At 33.9% G+C, this 17,654-nt stretch overlaps 1 protein-coding gene across 2 annotated transcripts in view; it reads left to right on the forward strand.

Annotated features, from left to right (window-relative positions):
* The first annotated feature begins 1,718 nt into the window (after positions 1–1,718).
* Positions 1,719–17,654, forward strand: part of BRWD3 (bromodomain and WD repeat domain containing 3) — a 220,690-nt gene continuing 204,754 nt past the window's right edge. Inside the window, exons 1-6 of one of the 2 annotated variants that reach the window (XM_044235761.1) lie at positions 1,719–1,962; positions 2,059–2,138; positions 2,341–2,370; positions 2,780–2,839; positions 14,293–14,443; positions 15,847–15,945. In XM_044235761.1, coding sequence (XP_044091696.1) covers positions 1,932–1,962; positions 2,059–2,138; positions 2,341–2,370; positions 2,780–2,839; positions 14,293–14,443; positions 15,847–15,945 — 451 coding nt within the window. In that variant the 5' untranslated portion in view covers positions 1,719–1,931. The remainder of the gene's footprint in view (positions 1,963–2,058; positions 2,139–2,340; positions 2,371–2,779; positions 2,840–14,292; positions 14,444–15,846; positions 15,946–17,654) is intronic. The other variant, XM_044235763.1, reaches the window with a different exon arrangement.

Genomic DNA, 17,654 nt, shown 5'->3' on the forward strand with positions numbered 1-17,654 from the left:
ATATAGTCGTTTTTATGATCTGTAAAATGGGGATAACAATAAAACCTACCTCCTAGGATAACTATAAAGATTAAATGAGGTGAAGGATATTAAGTGCTTAGTGCATGGTTGTGGCTTGATAAAACTTAACTGTTATATATATATATATATTATACTCGATTTGTAAACAAATTTTCCATCTCACGTTTTGCTAAACTATTTGCAATGAGTTGTCTAGGGCTTATATATTTTTTTAGTATCTTTTTTTTTTCTTTTTCGGTTAATGGCGTTTTTCAAATACTGTAGTGTAATCACCAAAGATAGAACTATCATATCATAACTACCCCGTGTGGTTCTTTCTTTCTAATGGGAAATCGTAGCCAGAGTGAGAGCTAAACATACTAGGCTAAGATTGTATTGGCGTAATACAATTCTAGACAAACTGTGATCAATGGCTAAACTCGTAGTGAGGAAACCAAATTCCCAAGAATCCATCCCTAAACTTTAAAGGTAAACCTTCAAATTTGATTATTTTAATGAACGTAAATAGTACATGCAGCTTAAACATCATCTCTGGTTTCATCGGGTTCAGTTTCTTTTACTTTTTTTGGTCAAGGGTGGAGGTGGGAACAAAATATTAAGGAAAAATAGAAAAGGAGAATCAGTTCATTGCATATGTGTCTATTCTACAAATCCTTTAATTACTTTGGATTTTAGTAACCAAATGCTGAAAGTCAGTACTGTACCAAAAATTTAGGATTCTATGCATTAAAAAACATTGTCCCAAAGGTTGCATACAGATTTGTAATAATACATAAGACCACCTTGCATATAGATACGTAATAAAAAACACAAATCCATGGTTAATATAAAATACTTTGGCAGTACTTTAAGATAAACGGGAAATTATCCTAAGGGAATGAGACAGGTATGGCACGTGTTAAACTTTCGGGAGGGGAAGAAATAAAATGCTTCATATCTGACAGCATATTCCCCCCACAATATCAGATTTTAGAACTGGTCTTTTTAACAATATGGGCCCTGCATTCTGGACTGGTAAGTAGAACATTTTCATCTGGCACAAAAAACATTTTCAAGTGACGCCCATATAGGGTCTCCTTTTTCTCCTTCAGTCACAAGATCCTTCAGGGGCTGGCCTCATTTTGGAGAGGCAACAAAACAAATCAAACCCCCCCAAAATAACAAAAAAGCCTCTTCGGTGACCGGAGGAAAAAGAAGAAATTGGCTGAATCAAGTCAGCCCCTCACAAGTTCCTTCCATCAGCGGCAGAAGGAAAAGTCCACAACAGGAAAGAGCCCGACCGCCCTCACAAGAAAGGAAACACACTCAAGTGCTCTCGGAAGAGAACGCCACCACGGAGTTCTAAGGCGCGGCCACAGCGTAGGCCGTCAGTTAGCACCTCCCCCTGCTTCCGGGAGCAGTAGCTAGGCAACCGCCGGCCTCAGGAAGAGCGGAGGCCATTCGGTTACGTTAGTGCCCCTAGCGGCGAACAGCGAGAGCTGCAGGCTCTTCTCACAGTTTTTACCCTCCCCTCTCTCCACCCCCTTTGCCCCGTCCCTCCTCCCCACCCCCAACCCCTCACTCCCCCCACCCCCGCCCCGCCGCTTCGGCTCCTCCCCTCTCTTCTCTCGGGCTCGCTAGCTCGCGCTAGCTCGCGCTCTCTCTCTCTCTCTCTCTCCCTCCCTCCCTCCCTCCCTCTCCCTCTCCCTCTCCTTCCTCTCCGCCTCCTCGCTCTAGGGCTAGAATATCTATGGGTCGAAACGTGATGCGATGAATCCGAGAGAGACCAGAGAGACGGAAACTAGGACGAGGAGTGGGGCGGAAGCGGTGGGACTCCTGGGCATGGGGGCTTCACCACAATAGAGGCAGCGCCCCCACCCGCCCCCGCTATCTCCTCCGGAGTGGAGCCCCCAAACCCCCTAGGGAAAAGGATGGCGGCGGCACCTACCCAGATCGAAGCCGGTGGGTAACTGTGTCTGGGGGCTAAGGAGATGGGAGCTTAGCGCGACGGCTGTCAGTTTCTTTTGAAAAAGCTTGTTTTTCTTTACCTTCTCTCAGCCTTTTTCCCCTCTTCCACAGAGCTGTATTACCTGATCGCTAGATTCTTGCAGTCCGGACCCTGCAACAAATCCGCCCAGGTGAGAGGGAGTAGGAGATCTGGGAGTCATAGGGAATGGTCCCAGTGGGGAAATCGAGGCATTGGGTGTACGATTTCACTGAGGGTGAGGGAAAGGCCGGCCTTGACTAGTCCTGCCATCAGCGGCTGGGTTCGAAGTGGGGAGGGAGGAATGTGTTGATGTCTCGAGCTGCTCCTCATACTCGTGTTTCCCTTTTGCTCAGGTGCTAGTGCAGGAGCTCGAAGAGCATCAGGTACGGAGCCCCTTCGGGAAGACGTGGGGAGGGCTGGGGTGAGACTGGAGAAAGGGGAGGGCAAGTCAGGGGCGGAGGACAGGGGCTGGGAGGGAAGCTTGGATCTGGGCACTCATAACTGTTGTCACTGGAGTGAACCAGCTTATTCCCTCAAAAGAGGCGGATATCGCCGGGGTCTTAACTCGCCCCCTCTTTATGACCAAGGGAGGGGGGTTTTCAGGATTTCCTCCCCCTCGACCTCCTTCTTCCTACACTGGACTAGCTTCGAGGCGACAGCTATTAGACCTAGAGAAATACAGACGCCAGAGGGTCGGGGACCAGGACCCGGGTTGGGTCGGTTTCATTGGAAGCCCAGGCATGGCCTATATGGTTTGCCCACCCCCCATCCTTTCTTTTCTCCCGCCCCCAGTTGATTCCGCGCCGCTTAGACTGGGAGGGAAAAGAGCACCGAAGAAGCTTCGAGGATCTGGTGAGTAAAGTTTTCATTTCAACTTAATTCAACTCTTTTAACACTCCCTCCCCACCTTGTTCCTCCGGCCCATTCCCGATCCCTTAGCCTACACGGTTCTAGAGCTCTGTGCTGGGCCGAAGAACGACTGCCCCTTCCCCCCTCCCTGCCAGTCGGAGAAAGGGTACCTTGCCCTCCCCCCGGCCTCGCCTGTTTCCACTGGGAAACTTTGATGATGTTAGTTAGTTATCAGAGATGCCGTTTTGTGGATTATGAATATGTTACAAACATCGAGAAAGGCCCATTGTAGGGGAAAAAGGGAGAGAAACCTGGGGGTTATCTTGGGGCACGTACCAAGGACTGACGTCGGCCAATGACAGCGTTGGTAACAGCCCAGAGTTCCGGATTAGTGGAAGAAAACTGGTTTCTGGTTGGTCCTGGCTTGAAATACGGGAACTGAGGCCAGGCTTAGTCTTTGGTGGGGTTGGGGGGGGGTGGATTACGGGGGAGGAGGTTTAGGACGGGAGTTAACCGACCCTGGATTGGGCAACACAACACAATTAAAAATAATAGGAAGCATCAAGCGAATTCCAAAATTTGCGGGGTTTAGGTAATCGGCTACCGAATGAAAAGCGTAATTACTGTATGTATCACATTTTAGAAAATAGCTCATTAAATCATTAGATCGCGTTCCTGAAGATATATTTATTTTCACTGCATAACAACCACGGATTATGACCTTTTTGAGAATTGATGAAACACGATTTGGAGTTTAGAAAAGACAACAATGGTTATATTTTAAAATATGCTTCGGTAAAGACCAGAGGCATTGGGTTGACTGTGTTGTTTATCCTGCAAATATAATTCATAGTGTCCATGCACTTCTCTTCAGTATTGATACACACAAAAAGGTGTTTTTATTTTTTTTATTTTGGGGAAGATGCCCTCTTGCATTAGCCTCTGGTACAGTGAATTGGAAGGAAGTGAAAAGAGAAAGGGATGATGTTACTAAAATCTAAATTCAGCTATATTCCCTTCAAATAAGATCCAAATGCAGGAAAATCAAAGTTAAAGAAAGTTGGGGTATGGTAGACTCTAAATATAAATAAAATGATTTAATAACAATATCTAAAATGATTTAGTGTTTATTTGACAATTTTTATGTTAAGTGACAGTAATGAGGCCTGCTAATAATTATTACTAAATAATAATTTTAGTTTGCTGACTAAATATTGAATTTTTTGTAAAGCACAGAATGGTGTAATAATTGTAATATGAATAAACTCCACCATCTATACTATTAATGGTAAAAAATTCTAGGTGGATAAAAATTATTTTGGAAAAACTGCATGTATTAATCAGCGTATTTAATTTGCAGTCAGACTTTTGTTGGACTGAAGTCCTGCCAAAAAGGGCCAAAACAGTGCCTACTAGTATCTGTTTAAACACTTTATAACTAATGTGGTTTTGAAAATAGAATTTTATACTGAGATGTGTTGAAGATGTTTTCATTTACATTTGTCTCTAAACATACCATTTTAAGCAAATAACAAAATGAAACTTTAAAGAAAAAGCTTTTTTAAAACAAGGAAAAGCATTTTAAAAATTACTTGACAGTGATAAAAAGCAAATGGACATCAAAATAATTAAAAACAGTCTACTAGCCACAAAGACACATAAAAACAAAAACCCCCCACAAAATCCAGTTTGCTAGACTTCCTTTCCTTATATTTAGAGGCATATTTTTACATAATGGTAATCAATGTTAATTAATGTCCATTTTAAACTCTGTATTTTCTTAACACTTTCACATGCAATTATCATTTTTGAATAGACATTGTCATTTAAATGGTAAAAGATTCAGTTACTTTTAGGTTGGCTATGATTTGAACTCAACATTCAGTTGAACATTTAGGTTACTTCCAGTTTTTCATTAATATCTTTGCATAATTAAGTAGTCTTTCTTCTTTTTTTTTTTTTTTTTGAGCTGTATTTCTAAAGCGTAGTTATCAGGTCAAAGGGTCTCATCGGTTTTGTAACTTTTCTTATATATTACTGCTTATATGTGTATTTATGTATATATATAAATTGTTTTCCAGAAGATAGTACTAATTTATGATGTTACCATCTAGGTACTTAGAGTGAGTTTTTAAATGCTTTTTCAATCTTTTGGTGGCTTTAATAGGTGAAATAGCCGCTGGTTGATTTAATTAGCTCTTTTTTTCATGATTAGTGAAGCTTAAATTTTAACCAGTTATTTTTTTAATTGTTGTTAATCCATTTGTATATCCCTACATATACCTGATTTTCACATTTATCTTTTAAATTTATTTTTTATATTTCCTTACACATTTTTATTTTTATATACACAAAATTCTATCTATTGTTTGAACATTGTCTATAGTTTAGATAGTGCATCTCTTTTTGTTTTTCATTTAATTTTCATATTGTACAGAGGTTTTTATCTTTCTGAGATCCAGTGTTTCTAGGAATATTATACTTTGGTAATATGGTCTTATTTTAAGTCAAATATCTGTTCTCTACTTACAGGTTTCTTTTTAAGGGAAAATGGGCTAGGGCTAAGTGAGATTTTGAACCGAAGGAAAAGAAGTATAGTGGTTGAGAACAGAATGTGCTGTGTTAGATTGATTGCTAGATAGATACAACAGTTGTATAGTTGCTTAAAATTATTTCACATATGACCTTTGATTTTGTGTGGCTTCATTGTGGGAGAGATGGGTTTTTTTTTCTTAGTGTATGTATTTTTTAAAATGCTGTTAGACAATGGATTTATACAATGTGATCTTTGATTTAGCTACATGTTTCAGGTTGAAGTTTAGGGCAAGTATTAGTAATTAGTAAAACCTTATGTGTACTTACAGTATTTATAAGTAGTATAATCCTGTATGTTAAATTATATAACAGTACTTCAAATTGAAGGTATACTAGGGTATAAAAAAGAATGCTGATGTATGATGAAGAGGTGAAGGATTATAAACAAGGATATCAAAAATGGGTATCAGTATTTTGATATCCTTGTTTATAATCCTGTACCTCTTCATGTATGCTACATCTGTGAAACAGAACTCCTCTGCCTTTCTGTCTGTGTGTGTACTTTCATTTATTTTTTTTCTTTCTTTCTTTCTTTCTTTATTTATTTTTAGGCATACTTATCTTTATTTAAAACAAGAAAAATACAGGGTCTCCAGAAGGTCAAGCACTTGTCTTTGGTCAGACAGATGTTGAGAAGTTGGGTTTCATTCTGGATCTGTGTAACCACAAAGACTGTGCCAATTTTAATTCTACCTAACATTCTCTAGTTATTAAAAGGAACACATAAATCACAGAGAGGTTTATAAACTGAATGAGAATGGGAAACAGAAAATAAATACTGACATTTTGGTGAATCCAAAGTACTGATTCTTAAAGATCTAATTCTGTATTTTCAAATGAGCTGTTATTATGTTGCTTAACTTGGTTTATCCAGAAAAATAGTAAGATAATAAGTTGGATTTCTTCAGTACTTCATTACTGTTACTAATATGCATTCTAGAAATCCCTGTTTTTTCTTACTGAAATCAGATTTAGTGTTTTACTTATAATTTGGAACAAAAGGCAGCAGGTATTTTGTTAAAGCTACTAGCCAGCAAGGATTGACATATTCAGATCTGAAGTGCCTTTTGAAATACGAGCCTGTAAATGAAATGTTTGTCAGTTTATGTTAAACTGTAAGGGTTTTGAATATGGCATTCAAAATAAAACATGCTAAATTAACTTTCAGAATTTTAAGTAATGATACAGGGAGAAATTTGAAGTCATGGTGAGTGTTTTTGAAATTTGGTCTGGACATTTTCATTTCTCCTTGACTCTTATTTACAACATAATAGTATTAGATTTGCTTCTTACAATTCATCTTATGGTAGATAATTTAAATAATTACAGATGTCTGTTCATTTATGGTGACCCTGTTGAATTGTTGGCTGTTTTATTGCTTCCTCCTTGGAGCTTTATTGGGAACTACAAACATAGTAATGAGGGGTATGTGTGTACATATGTGTTTAAATGAAGTTTTGGTTAACATAAATTTTACATATTGAAATTGTGACTTGGAAACTTCTGTTTTTAAAGGCATGTTTTAATATTTTTTAATCATTTTAAGGGGACTTAAAGACTGAATCAAAGTCATAATTACCTTTAGGTATGTTATATATTTTCACATTTATTCAGCATTTTTCGTGTGTAGAATTGAAAGCCCTAATTAGTGCTTTCATTTAGGGTGACATAGATTGTATTTCCTTCATTTTATATTCAAAAGACTTGAAGCAGTTCTTATGCTACTGAAAAGTTTATAAAGATTATATGTTCACTACTATCTTTAAAAAATGTATACATCTATGATAATATATGTCATTATAAGAACTTGCATCTGCATATAATATATGCAAGTCTAAAAGTGCTTTCACATTATCTCATTTGATGCTCACCAAGTACTTTAAAATACTGTATTTGAATTCCAGATATACCTGTATTTTTTTCCTTACCTTACCTAGCTCTTGTTCTCTAATTACTAGTAATAGTTTAAATTGTCTATTAGAACAGTAGAATGAATGTAGAACATCCCAACAGTTGTTTAGTGCTGGCAGCATAGTTTTTGTATCTCTAAGTGTGGAAGTAATTTAAGTGTGTCTGATTTATTAACTGCTGTGTGGCTACACAGCCATAGTTAGGAAGAACAGAATGCATCATGGGAAACCAAAAGTTATGTGCTGCTCAACGCCAGTGTGGATATAATGCTAACTGATAGGTCTTATGGTAGAGAGCAATCAATGTCTGGAAACTAGTATTCCTCACTTTTGATTTGTTTGAGCCACATGTACAGTTTTGCTTTCTATAATACTTTGGTTTTAGTTATTTGTCTGGATTGATAATTGTCTTTTTTTCACACTTTGGCTCTAAGAACATACTTTCAATGATTAAAAACCTTTTGGAGATTTATCATTAGTTCTAGGAAACTGGTATCTATCTCAATACAAATGAGATGGTATTAAGAAAGTGAAGAGAGCTGCTATTTGGGAGTAAGAATTTGGACTGGGTGAATGTTCCTTATAAAATTTTGTTCTGAAAGCACCTTTGTCAATTTGAATATTAGTTTATTTTTGTTCTTGGTTTACTGATGTTGATTACTGATTGATTGATTGATAAACAGGTTTTTATTTTGTTTTGTTTTTTGGTAAAGAGCAAAAAAGTAATTTCAAGTCAATTTAGTGTTTGGGTCAAATTTCAGAGATGCTCTTGTTTGACATTTTTCATAAAGGATTTTGTGAGTAGTAGAAAAGACCATAACATTTAGTTGGGAAGATAGTCTTGTTGAGTGACCCTGGACAAGTTACTTAACCTCTCAGGGATTCAGTTTTCTCATTTATAAAATAAACTCCCCTATCCATTTTACAAGGTTGTTGTGTGAAACAAATAAGTTAAATAGAAAGAACACCTTTTGTTAATTGAAAATGCAGTGCAAATGATTGTTTACTGCATTTGAAAAATAGGACATAGAGGTTGAGTGGGAAATGGATATCTAAAGATTTATGACCCCAGAATTTATATGTTCATAGAATTTATATGTTCATTCCTCTATCACAACCTCATTTTCTTAATATTTTTATAAAGTGAGGAATATATAAAACAGTACCATTGATTGGAAAAAGTATTTAAAAAAGTGTTAGAATTGAATCGGTTTGAGTGCTTTGAAGTGTATCTGTATTAACTTAAGCCAGAAATGATTGTTATGTCAAAATATATTTAGTGTTATTTGCATTTTTATTAATTAGAGAAAAGTAACTTAGTATGATACCGGTGTAGTATTCTCTGTTTTTTTAAGAAGTGGGAGATAGGTCTTTCTGATGTCTTGTTGCAGGGATCCTCAACACTTCTGATTGATCTTTTCTACTCCTGAACTTATTTTCTGTACATTATTTATAAGTAATTTCTTATATTTTAAATTACCTTGTTGAAGATGTTTTCTCATGCTCTTTAATATCTACTGTAGTACTTTATAATAATCTGGCCCTCAGTTATTATTTTGTGTAATTTTCTTAACTTTTGTTAGGAGCATTTCATATATATTTTAATATATATGAAAATATATATTTTCAATATATATTTCTTAGGCTCATTTAATATGCTAGTTGGAACTAAGTTCATTTATTGGACCTTTCTCTACTGAGAAACTTCCAGAATGTGGGTGAGTCCCTTGTCCTTGTCTTGATACTGTCTGCCCTCAAGGTTATAGTCTTTTTGGTGCTTGCTTATGATATCATAACCCAGAGAATATTTGAGCTGAAGTGGGTTGCTCTTGGCTCTCTCATTCCTGAGAAAATCCTAAAACTCATAGAAAAAGAAATGCTATGAACAATGATAAACATTTTCAAAGAAAAGTGATAGGAAGTCTTAACACTTTGTAGCCCATGTGCAAACCAGTATATTGCTGTAGTGGAAAATTTTTTTATTATTTATTATTATTTTATTATTTATTATTATGTTTTATTTCCCATTCTGCCTAGTTTTTCCCTTTCTTCCTTCAAATTCAGCAAACATTAAAACTCAACACTTTATGGTATAATATTGGATTATTGTGGACATTTATATACTGAAAAGTATCAGGAAGAAAATAAACAATTAGTTTTTTGTGTTTTCTTCTAGTCTTATTTTTTTGTACCTGTATTTTTTCACATCAGAATCAGATGATACTCTGTGAGTTTTTTACTTTTTTTTTTAACTCAGCACGGAGGAGAATCTTAAACATTGGGGGATATTATGTGTTAGTAACTGTGCAAAAGTACGTTTACTGGGTAGAGTTACCTTTCTATTTGTATGGAATGCCTTCCCTTCCTTTTGTCTGTCCTGTGAATTTTCACTTAGTCTTCAAGTGTGAGATTAGACATGAACCCTTTAGGCTGAAGGAGGTACTGTATTTCTTTGTTCTCTTAGCTCTTTGTACTCCCTCTAGGTACTTATACTTTGATTTGTTTTATTTATTTTATTTATTTGTTTGTTTATTTGTTATTTATTTATTTCTATTTATTTATTTGTTTGTTTTATTTACTAGTTTGTTTCCTCTACTAGGACTGTGGGTGTCCTTGGGGTAGCAGTTTGTCTTCCCATTTCATCTCTATATGTTAAATGTCTGGATGAATGAATGCAAGAGTGAATGATTCTGTTTTTGTTTTACAAAACGTATGAGGTAGTAATCATTACTCCCTGTTTTACAGATGCAGAAGCTTAGGCTCTCAGACTGAGTAGCTTTGCAGGTCACAGAAGTAGGAACTGAGGATGGTAGAGAAATTAAAATCTAAGTCCTTTCTACTGTGTCACACTGCCAGAAGGAGTAACAGCTAGTAAATTTTAGAACCTGAAAAATCCAGGCTTCCAGACTTCAAAGTATCATGCATATTTTTATATTATACTTATATTGATGTATTTAAAACCTTGCTGTATTTTTCAAAATCTATTTTGTTTTCCATAAATATAAAAAAGAATCACGTGTCTTCATTTTTTATATGTGCTTCTCCCCCTACTCTGCCCACACCAAAAAAATTGAAATCTCAGATAAAATGTTATGATTTCACTCTTGTATGGGTCCAGTTTGATTCTTCATTTACCTGTGTAGTCATGATCTTAGAAAACAAAACACAGAAACAATTATCTCTTTTATTTGTTTTTTGGAGTTACTTATCCTGTAATTTCTAAAAGCCAAGGAAAAATGTCATTATTGCTATCTGAAACTTAGTATTTCAAATGTAGTGCTTGGTATGGGCCTGGCATCCTGAAGTTAGGTACCTTTTGCATTTTTTCAGTTCTTAGCTGGGTTCCTTTTAACTAATTATGATGAGTAGGATCATTTCTATGAACACTCTGGTCTTCTCACTTGTCATAATTCTGAAGTTTAGTAATTCAGTTGTTAAGTTTGCTGTTTAGGTCAGCCAGTCTTCCTATCAAGAAGGTTTATAATCTAGGCTTCATTTAATTTCTTTCAGTTTATTTGAATTTATGTTTTTTTTTGCAGTCTTTGTGTTAGTTATCTTCATAAATTTCCAGTTGCCTTAATAAGACACTAAGTAATAGGAAGAGCTGTGGACCAGATTTCTGTACATTCATTGTGACCACTGGACTTTACTTCTCTGGATGTTTTTCCTATTGTAAGATGTGAAGTTAGGCTAATTGTGTATAAGGATCCTTCTAAATCAAACTTTCTATAATTTAACTTCTTGGAGCTGTTCTACAGAATAATATAGAAGTTTGTTTTATACTTTTGAACTTTGTTTTGGAGAATGCTTTTCTTCTGCACATATCAAAGTGCTTGTTGTGTTACTTGGCCATTATATTCCAGAGAGAAAAATCACTGAAACTAGAAGATTTGAGCTTTAATTGAAAAGAGTGGCTTATAATATTATGTTATGAATTTCATAGAATATTTTAATATATACTTTTAATATTACATTTTATTATATATTCATACATAATTCCAATGTAGAATTTTTTTAAAGTCTTATGTAATTACTGAGGGTATATAGAAGTTCTTATGCCAAAAAAGATTGTGTTTAAAAAATTTCAACTTTATTCAAAGCAAATGGATTGAAATAAATGTTGACTACCACTTACAAGTCCTGAAATTTGATTTAGAAAGAAACTACTATTGCAAGAACTGAGCTGATATAGTCTGGAAGCCTGTTGATATTGTTTGAAGGAGACTGTAGCATGTTCAACTCAAATGTATTGTTATTGCTATTGTATTGATAGAATATGCTTATCTACTACTGCTTTGTAATCAAATTTTTACTGATTTTGGAAGAACGGACTTTTTGAATGGAACCATTTAGAAATTAAGGAATTTCCAATTGTATAGGGTGGAATTCAAACGTGTAAAATTTATTTAATGGCTTATAATAAAAATCTCAAGGGGGAGAATTTGGGTGTAGATAACCCTTGTTTTGGTTGCTTAATTAATGATTCTATATTTTAAAATGTATTACTGACGAATTGATACGAAGATTTATGTAATTCACTGAAACTCAAACATCATTGTTTCTACAAAATGAAGTGACCAGGAAAGTTAAGTTGTCTGTTTAGGATATAGTTCTGATGGATTTTCTGTAAGGAGGTGATTTAAAAAATTCATATTAGAGAATTATTTTCTGGATTATATATGACTAGATATATTGCAATTTCTAGGCAAGTGAATAACTCTTGAAATGGTTAACAGGATGAAAAAAAAGAAAATTGATCAGAAAGAAAATGCCTTTTAAGGAGGCATTTTCACTTGTAATGAGTACTGGTCATTTGTAATGAGCACTGGGTGTGATACAGACTGATGAATCACTAAATTCTACCCTGAATCTAATAATATACCATATGTTAAATAACTTAAATTTAAATTAAAGAAATAAACCAACTCCCCCCCCAACCCAAACAAACAAAAAAGAAAATGCCAGTAAAGACATGAACTGCTATCCTAGGTAAAGACTTCATATAGTGTTTACTTGAAAAAATAATGACTGATGACGGAAGTGGAGTATATCCGAGACTGTTGGTGGGAAAAAAGGCGTAAGCTGTTATAGATGTTCATATACAGTATTTTAAAGCTTTTTTTCTTTGAGATACGTATTTTTTGGGGTACTAAGTGTACTTGCCTGTGGGCATATTTAAGAAATGTTTTAATGTGGAGGGAATGAATTACAAACTAGGATTTTAAGATATCATTGTCTATAGATAATAATTAGATTAAATTGAATCATCAGCTGCTTTGACTTTAATGTTACCTGTGTGTTTTTCTAAGAAGTGGTTCTATAGAGTTATTTGCTTGGAAAACAAACTAGAGATGGGAGAAATAACAGAAAGAATTTGCTCGATCCTTTGTCCCGATCTAGAAACCAAACCATGTTGACGAAAATATAAATTAATCAGGTTTGGTTGCCATTCTTTCTGAGCATCGTGACAGCTCCCAAGAGCCATTTATTTTGGTAGATTAAAATTAATTTTTGCTGGGATTTAAAAAAGATAACTGGCAGGAAATAATTTCTTAAAAATCACAATAGAATCCCTTATTCACAGAATTCTGAATACATGTTGGATTGTAGTTCTTTAACGTATGTTTTCTAAGAAAACAAAAAAGGTACCTTGATAGGAGAAACTAAGATTTTTCCTTTATGAATTCATGTTATATTTCTTATAGATGGACTTTATTTTTTTAATTTAATTTTTTCAGTGTTCCAAGATTCATTGTTTATGCACCACACCCAGTGCTCCATGCAATACATGCCCTCCTTAATATCCACCACCAGGTCCTCCCAAACCCCTACCCCCTACCCTCCAAAACCCTCAGTTTATTTACTTTGGTTTTTTAATGTTCATTGATTCATTGAACAAATACCTACCAAGAACACACATAATTTATTTTCTCATGGTGATCATTAGGGATTATTTTCAAAATTATTCTTTTATGTTGTATTGTTCTTGACCTGGTGATAATATATTGATGTGGGGTCCTATGTGACAGTATAAATAAATATTTAGTTATTTCCATTTTATTATATATTAATATAACATATTTAATATATTTATTAAATTTTTATTTATATTTATTTTTCATTCGTTCTCCCTTTATGTCAAGATGAGAATGTAAATTTTTTTAATATAAAGATTTTTAATATCTAGTTTTCTGTTTGCTCCTTTAATAATTAGGTATTTATGAAACACATCTGGGACTTGACCATTAACTTAGATAAAAAATGAATAGTTTTGTTAATTTTCTCATCCCTGTATACATAAGTTTACTATCTTCAGAAATTTTCTTGTGTGTTTAAAAAATGAGTTAATGTTGTGATGAATTTTGAGTACATAGTGTAGTTATTTGGATCATAGTATTTATAAAAACATTAATTGGATACTGTTTTGGAAACCAGTTAACTTCTTTAAGGAAAACCAGTTCTGCTCTTTAAGCAGATTTGTCCTGTTAATCCTAAAGGGATTTAGGTGAGAGTTTGATGCAAGTAATACCTTTTGTTTGTATTCTTATCATTTATATAGAATCTAGATTCTCTGATATTTGATCACTTCATCACTACTGAATAAATGAAGTACTAGTAGAGTTTACCCGTTGTCTTTGTACTTTAATTTTAGGCATGCGCACTTTTGCTGTTTTGCAACACTTATTTCATAAGATTAACAGCTAAGCAAATGATTTAATCAAGGCATGTAAAAGTAAGTTTGAGTGCCATGTCATTTAAATGTTATCATTTAGATGTGCTTAATTTTTGTAGCTGTTTCTTTAGTTTGGCTAAAGTATTAAATATTTAAAATGTTATTTTCTGATCCTATATATAAAAATTGCGCTTTGTTCCATGATGGAATAGTTTGGTAATGGAGTAAATTATGTTTTTAAACCATGTTCGTTTTTCTGTTTTATTTATGCTTTTTAGGTGGCAGCCAATGCACACATTCCTCCAGACTACCTCCTTAAAATTTGTGAGCGGATTGGTCCCTTACTAGATAAGGAGATCCCTCAGAGTGTTCCTGGGGTACAGACATTACTAGGTGTTGGTCGGCAGTCTCTGTTACGGGATGCCAAAGGTAAGATTTTCATAGTTTTCAGAGGAAGGAGTGGAGAACAATGTATTTTTATGTTAAGTAAATGTTCCCATGCTTTCCTAAATACTAATTTTCTTCTAGTTTTTCTTATTTTGCCAATCTTATTTTCTTAGAGTACAAATAAATTTTTAGAGGCCTAAAAGAAGCCCTCTGCTATAAAACAGTGAATACAATAGAAGTATAGAATGTAAAATCTTTTTGTAATCCTGTGGAATGGGATTTTAAAAATCATTGCTCTGATTAGTATAGTATGAATGCTTAAAAGTCTTTTATTATGTTTTAATATTTTTAGATTTTAGTATTATGAGTCTTTATATCATCCTAATCACATTGTATGTTTTATAACAAGAAAATGAAAAATAATACGTAAAAATTTATATGTGATATATAAAAATTTTTATAATTGTGAAAATATTAAAAACATATATCAACCTATTAGTGACCATTCAGTAATAGTTTTTGTACTCCACAGTTTTCAGTCTTTTAAAGATTTTTCCCAAAGTTTTTCATGGAACCCCAATATGTAAAATATATAAAATAGTATTAAACATCTAGTTTTATAATATAAGGAAAGTCTTCAAATCATTTAATTTGGAAATTTTCAAGAGAGCAGTAGAGGGATGCCTGGGTGGCTCAGTTGGTTAAGTGTCCAACTCTTAATTGCAGCTCAGGTCATGATCTTGGGTTTGTTAGACCGAGCCCTGTGTCGGGCGCTATGCTTGGCATGGAACCTCCTTGGGATTCTCTCTCTCCCTTTCCCTCTGTTCTTTCCCCCCTCAAAAGAGAGTAGTGCAATATTCTTGTATCATAGTTGAATTATTAGGAATATTTCACATTTACTTGAGTTTCTTGACATAAACATGAAAGCTAAAAAACACAACTTTATAATCATTTATCATCTGATATGCAATATTGTTACCTATTACGGCACAATTGGCAGGCATTCTATATAGTATGACTATGCACCAAGTATAAATGTTTCTGAATTTTACCTGGCATACTTGTGCTGTAGTCCTAACCTTGCTTATATTGTTTTATGTAAGTAGAAATATATAAGCCTAAAGATCATGAAGGACCAATATAAAATTAAAACCTTATTAATCCATGACATATTTATATGATTTAAATACATGCTGAATAAAAGCTTTAATTCTAGATCAGCACAGAAATAAAATGTCTGGGTGTTATATTAACATTTTGTTATTTAACTATCATAATGTAGTTTATAACATGTTCAAAAATATGCATGTCATTTGTTATTGTGGTATTAGTAGTTAAAAATATATTCCAACAAACAAAATTAAACCACAGACATTTACCTCTAAGGTACAATTTTAAAAAACACTGTTCTATTTCTTGACTAACTTTTCAATCTTTTTGAATAGACTGTAAGAGTACACTATGGAATGGGTCTGCTTTTGCAGCTCTGCATAGAGGCAGACCTCCAGAACTACCTGCAAATTATGTGAAACCTCCAAATGTGGGTGAGTAACATCCATGTGAACTATGAACATATTCTTGATTTTTTTCTTCCTGAACTCATTATACAGCCAAAAATAGGTACCAGAATTAAATTTGAAATATAAACAAGCTGCTTACATTCTTGAGAGGCTTCATGGTTGGTCCAACTTTTAAAAAACATTTTTATTTAATGTGATTATGGTTTTGTGATCTTGTGTTTTTTTCTTTCTTTCTGCTTTTCTTTCTTTCTTTCTTTCTTCTTAGCAGAAGAATTTACTTTTTTATATACTATACATGTTTTTAACCATATGGATGCCTGTTTACATATCTATGTGCCGAGCTTAAAGATTTTACAGGGAACTATGTAAAGATAGGTAACTATGTAAAGAACAAAACAAAATGCATTCTGCTTTTATCTGTTTACTGAACATAATGATATGATACATTTTATATGTCTTTATTAAAACAAGAAAAATCACCCTTGCCTTTTTTAAAGTTTACTGAAATTTGCATGTTCCATTTGGATTATTCCTGGATCATCTCTGGCCAGACCATTATGGAAAAATACTACTAGTGGTTTCCAAGGAGACCTAGCTACGAAACCATTTGTACTAAAATTTAACTCTTAAAAAGAATATAAACAGCTAGATGAGTAATTGCCACTTTGCTTCCCTATTTTTTTACTCTTCTAAAAAATTATTTTATGTAGTGCCTAGGGCCCAGAGAATATTCCTTAAATTCAAATTGAAAAATAAAAATACTTTTTAAAAGGAATACTATTTTATATAATAATCTTATAGAAGTTATTTACCCCAAGAGTTTAAACAAATTTAGGATAGAAATAATTTCAAAAGTTATGTAGACAAAATTATTGATAAAGAGTCATAAGGGTTATTGAAGTAAATTAGATACTTCGGTATACATTACAAACAACACTCTTCCATAGCTTGGCTGTTACTGGGTAAAGAAGACTACTGATTTGGATCTAATTGGACATGGCATTTCTAACATTTTTTTTTTCATTTTCAGGGGTGGTTTGTTTACCCTTTAGAATTTTCCAGTGTTCACTTTTCCCCTAAAGCTTTATTCCTAATTAACTTACTGACTGAAACTAAGATGGCTCTTATTATTCATCTATTTATTTACATTCAAAAGATACAATATTTTTAACCACACTATCAACATTATTTGCAATGCTTTGTACTTCTTTCAGTGGTCCCATGTCAAGTCTGAAGAGCAGCATTTAGAATATTGGTTTTCCATCTTTGTTTAGTCTTTCTTTACTTCCCTTTTTAAAAACTATTTTAACTATATATATTCAAACTTATACCAGTTTTGTTCAGTGAACACTTACTTTCTTAGATCACTTTGTTATTTTTATAGTAATTGCTCAGGAATTTTAGTGTTCCTGGCATTGAGGTTTTCACATTCTTAATTCTGCCCTGTTATTTGAAGAGGAGCTATTCAAATAGAGATAATTCAATCATGATGTATTTTCCTGTAGTATATAGGAGTCAAAATATTTAAGTTTAGGATATTTAGAATTCATAACCTGGTAAAAACTCAGAGGAGTTGACTAGGAAGGTAGCAAGATGAGTAAGAAGTCCTTTAAAATTTGTGATTTAAAAGTATTCTCATTAAGGGCTATAGTTCTGCATAGCTGCTTTAAAGTCAATCAGTTATATAGTTTCTCAATGTAAATAAAACTTTATCAAGAAGGTGGGGCACCAGG

The sequence above is a fragment of the Neovison vison genome, chromosome X (genome assembly GCF_020171115.1).
Source record: "Neovison vison isolate M4711 chromosome X, ASM_NN_V1, whole genome shotgun sequence".
NCBI lineage: Eukaryota > Metazoa > Chordata > Mammalia > Carnivora > Mustelidae > Neogale > Neogale vison.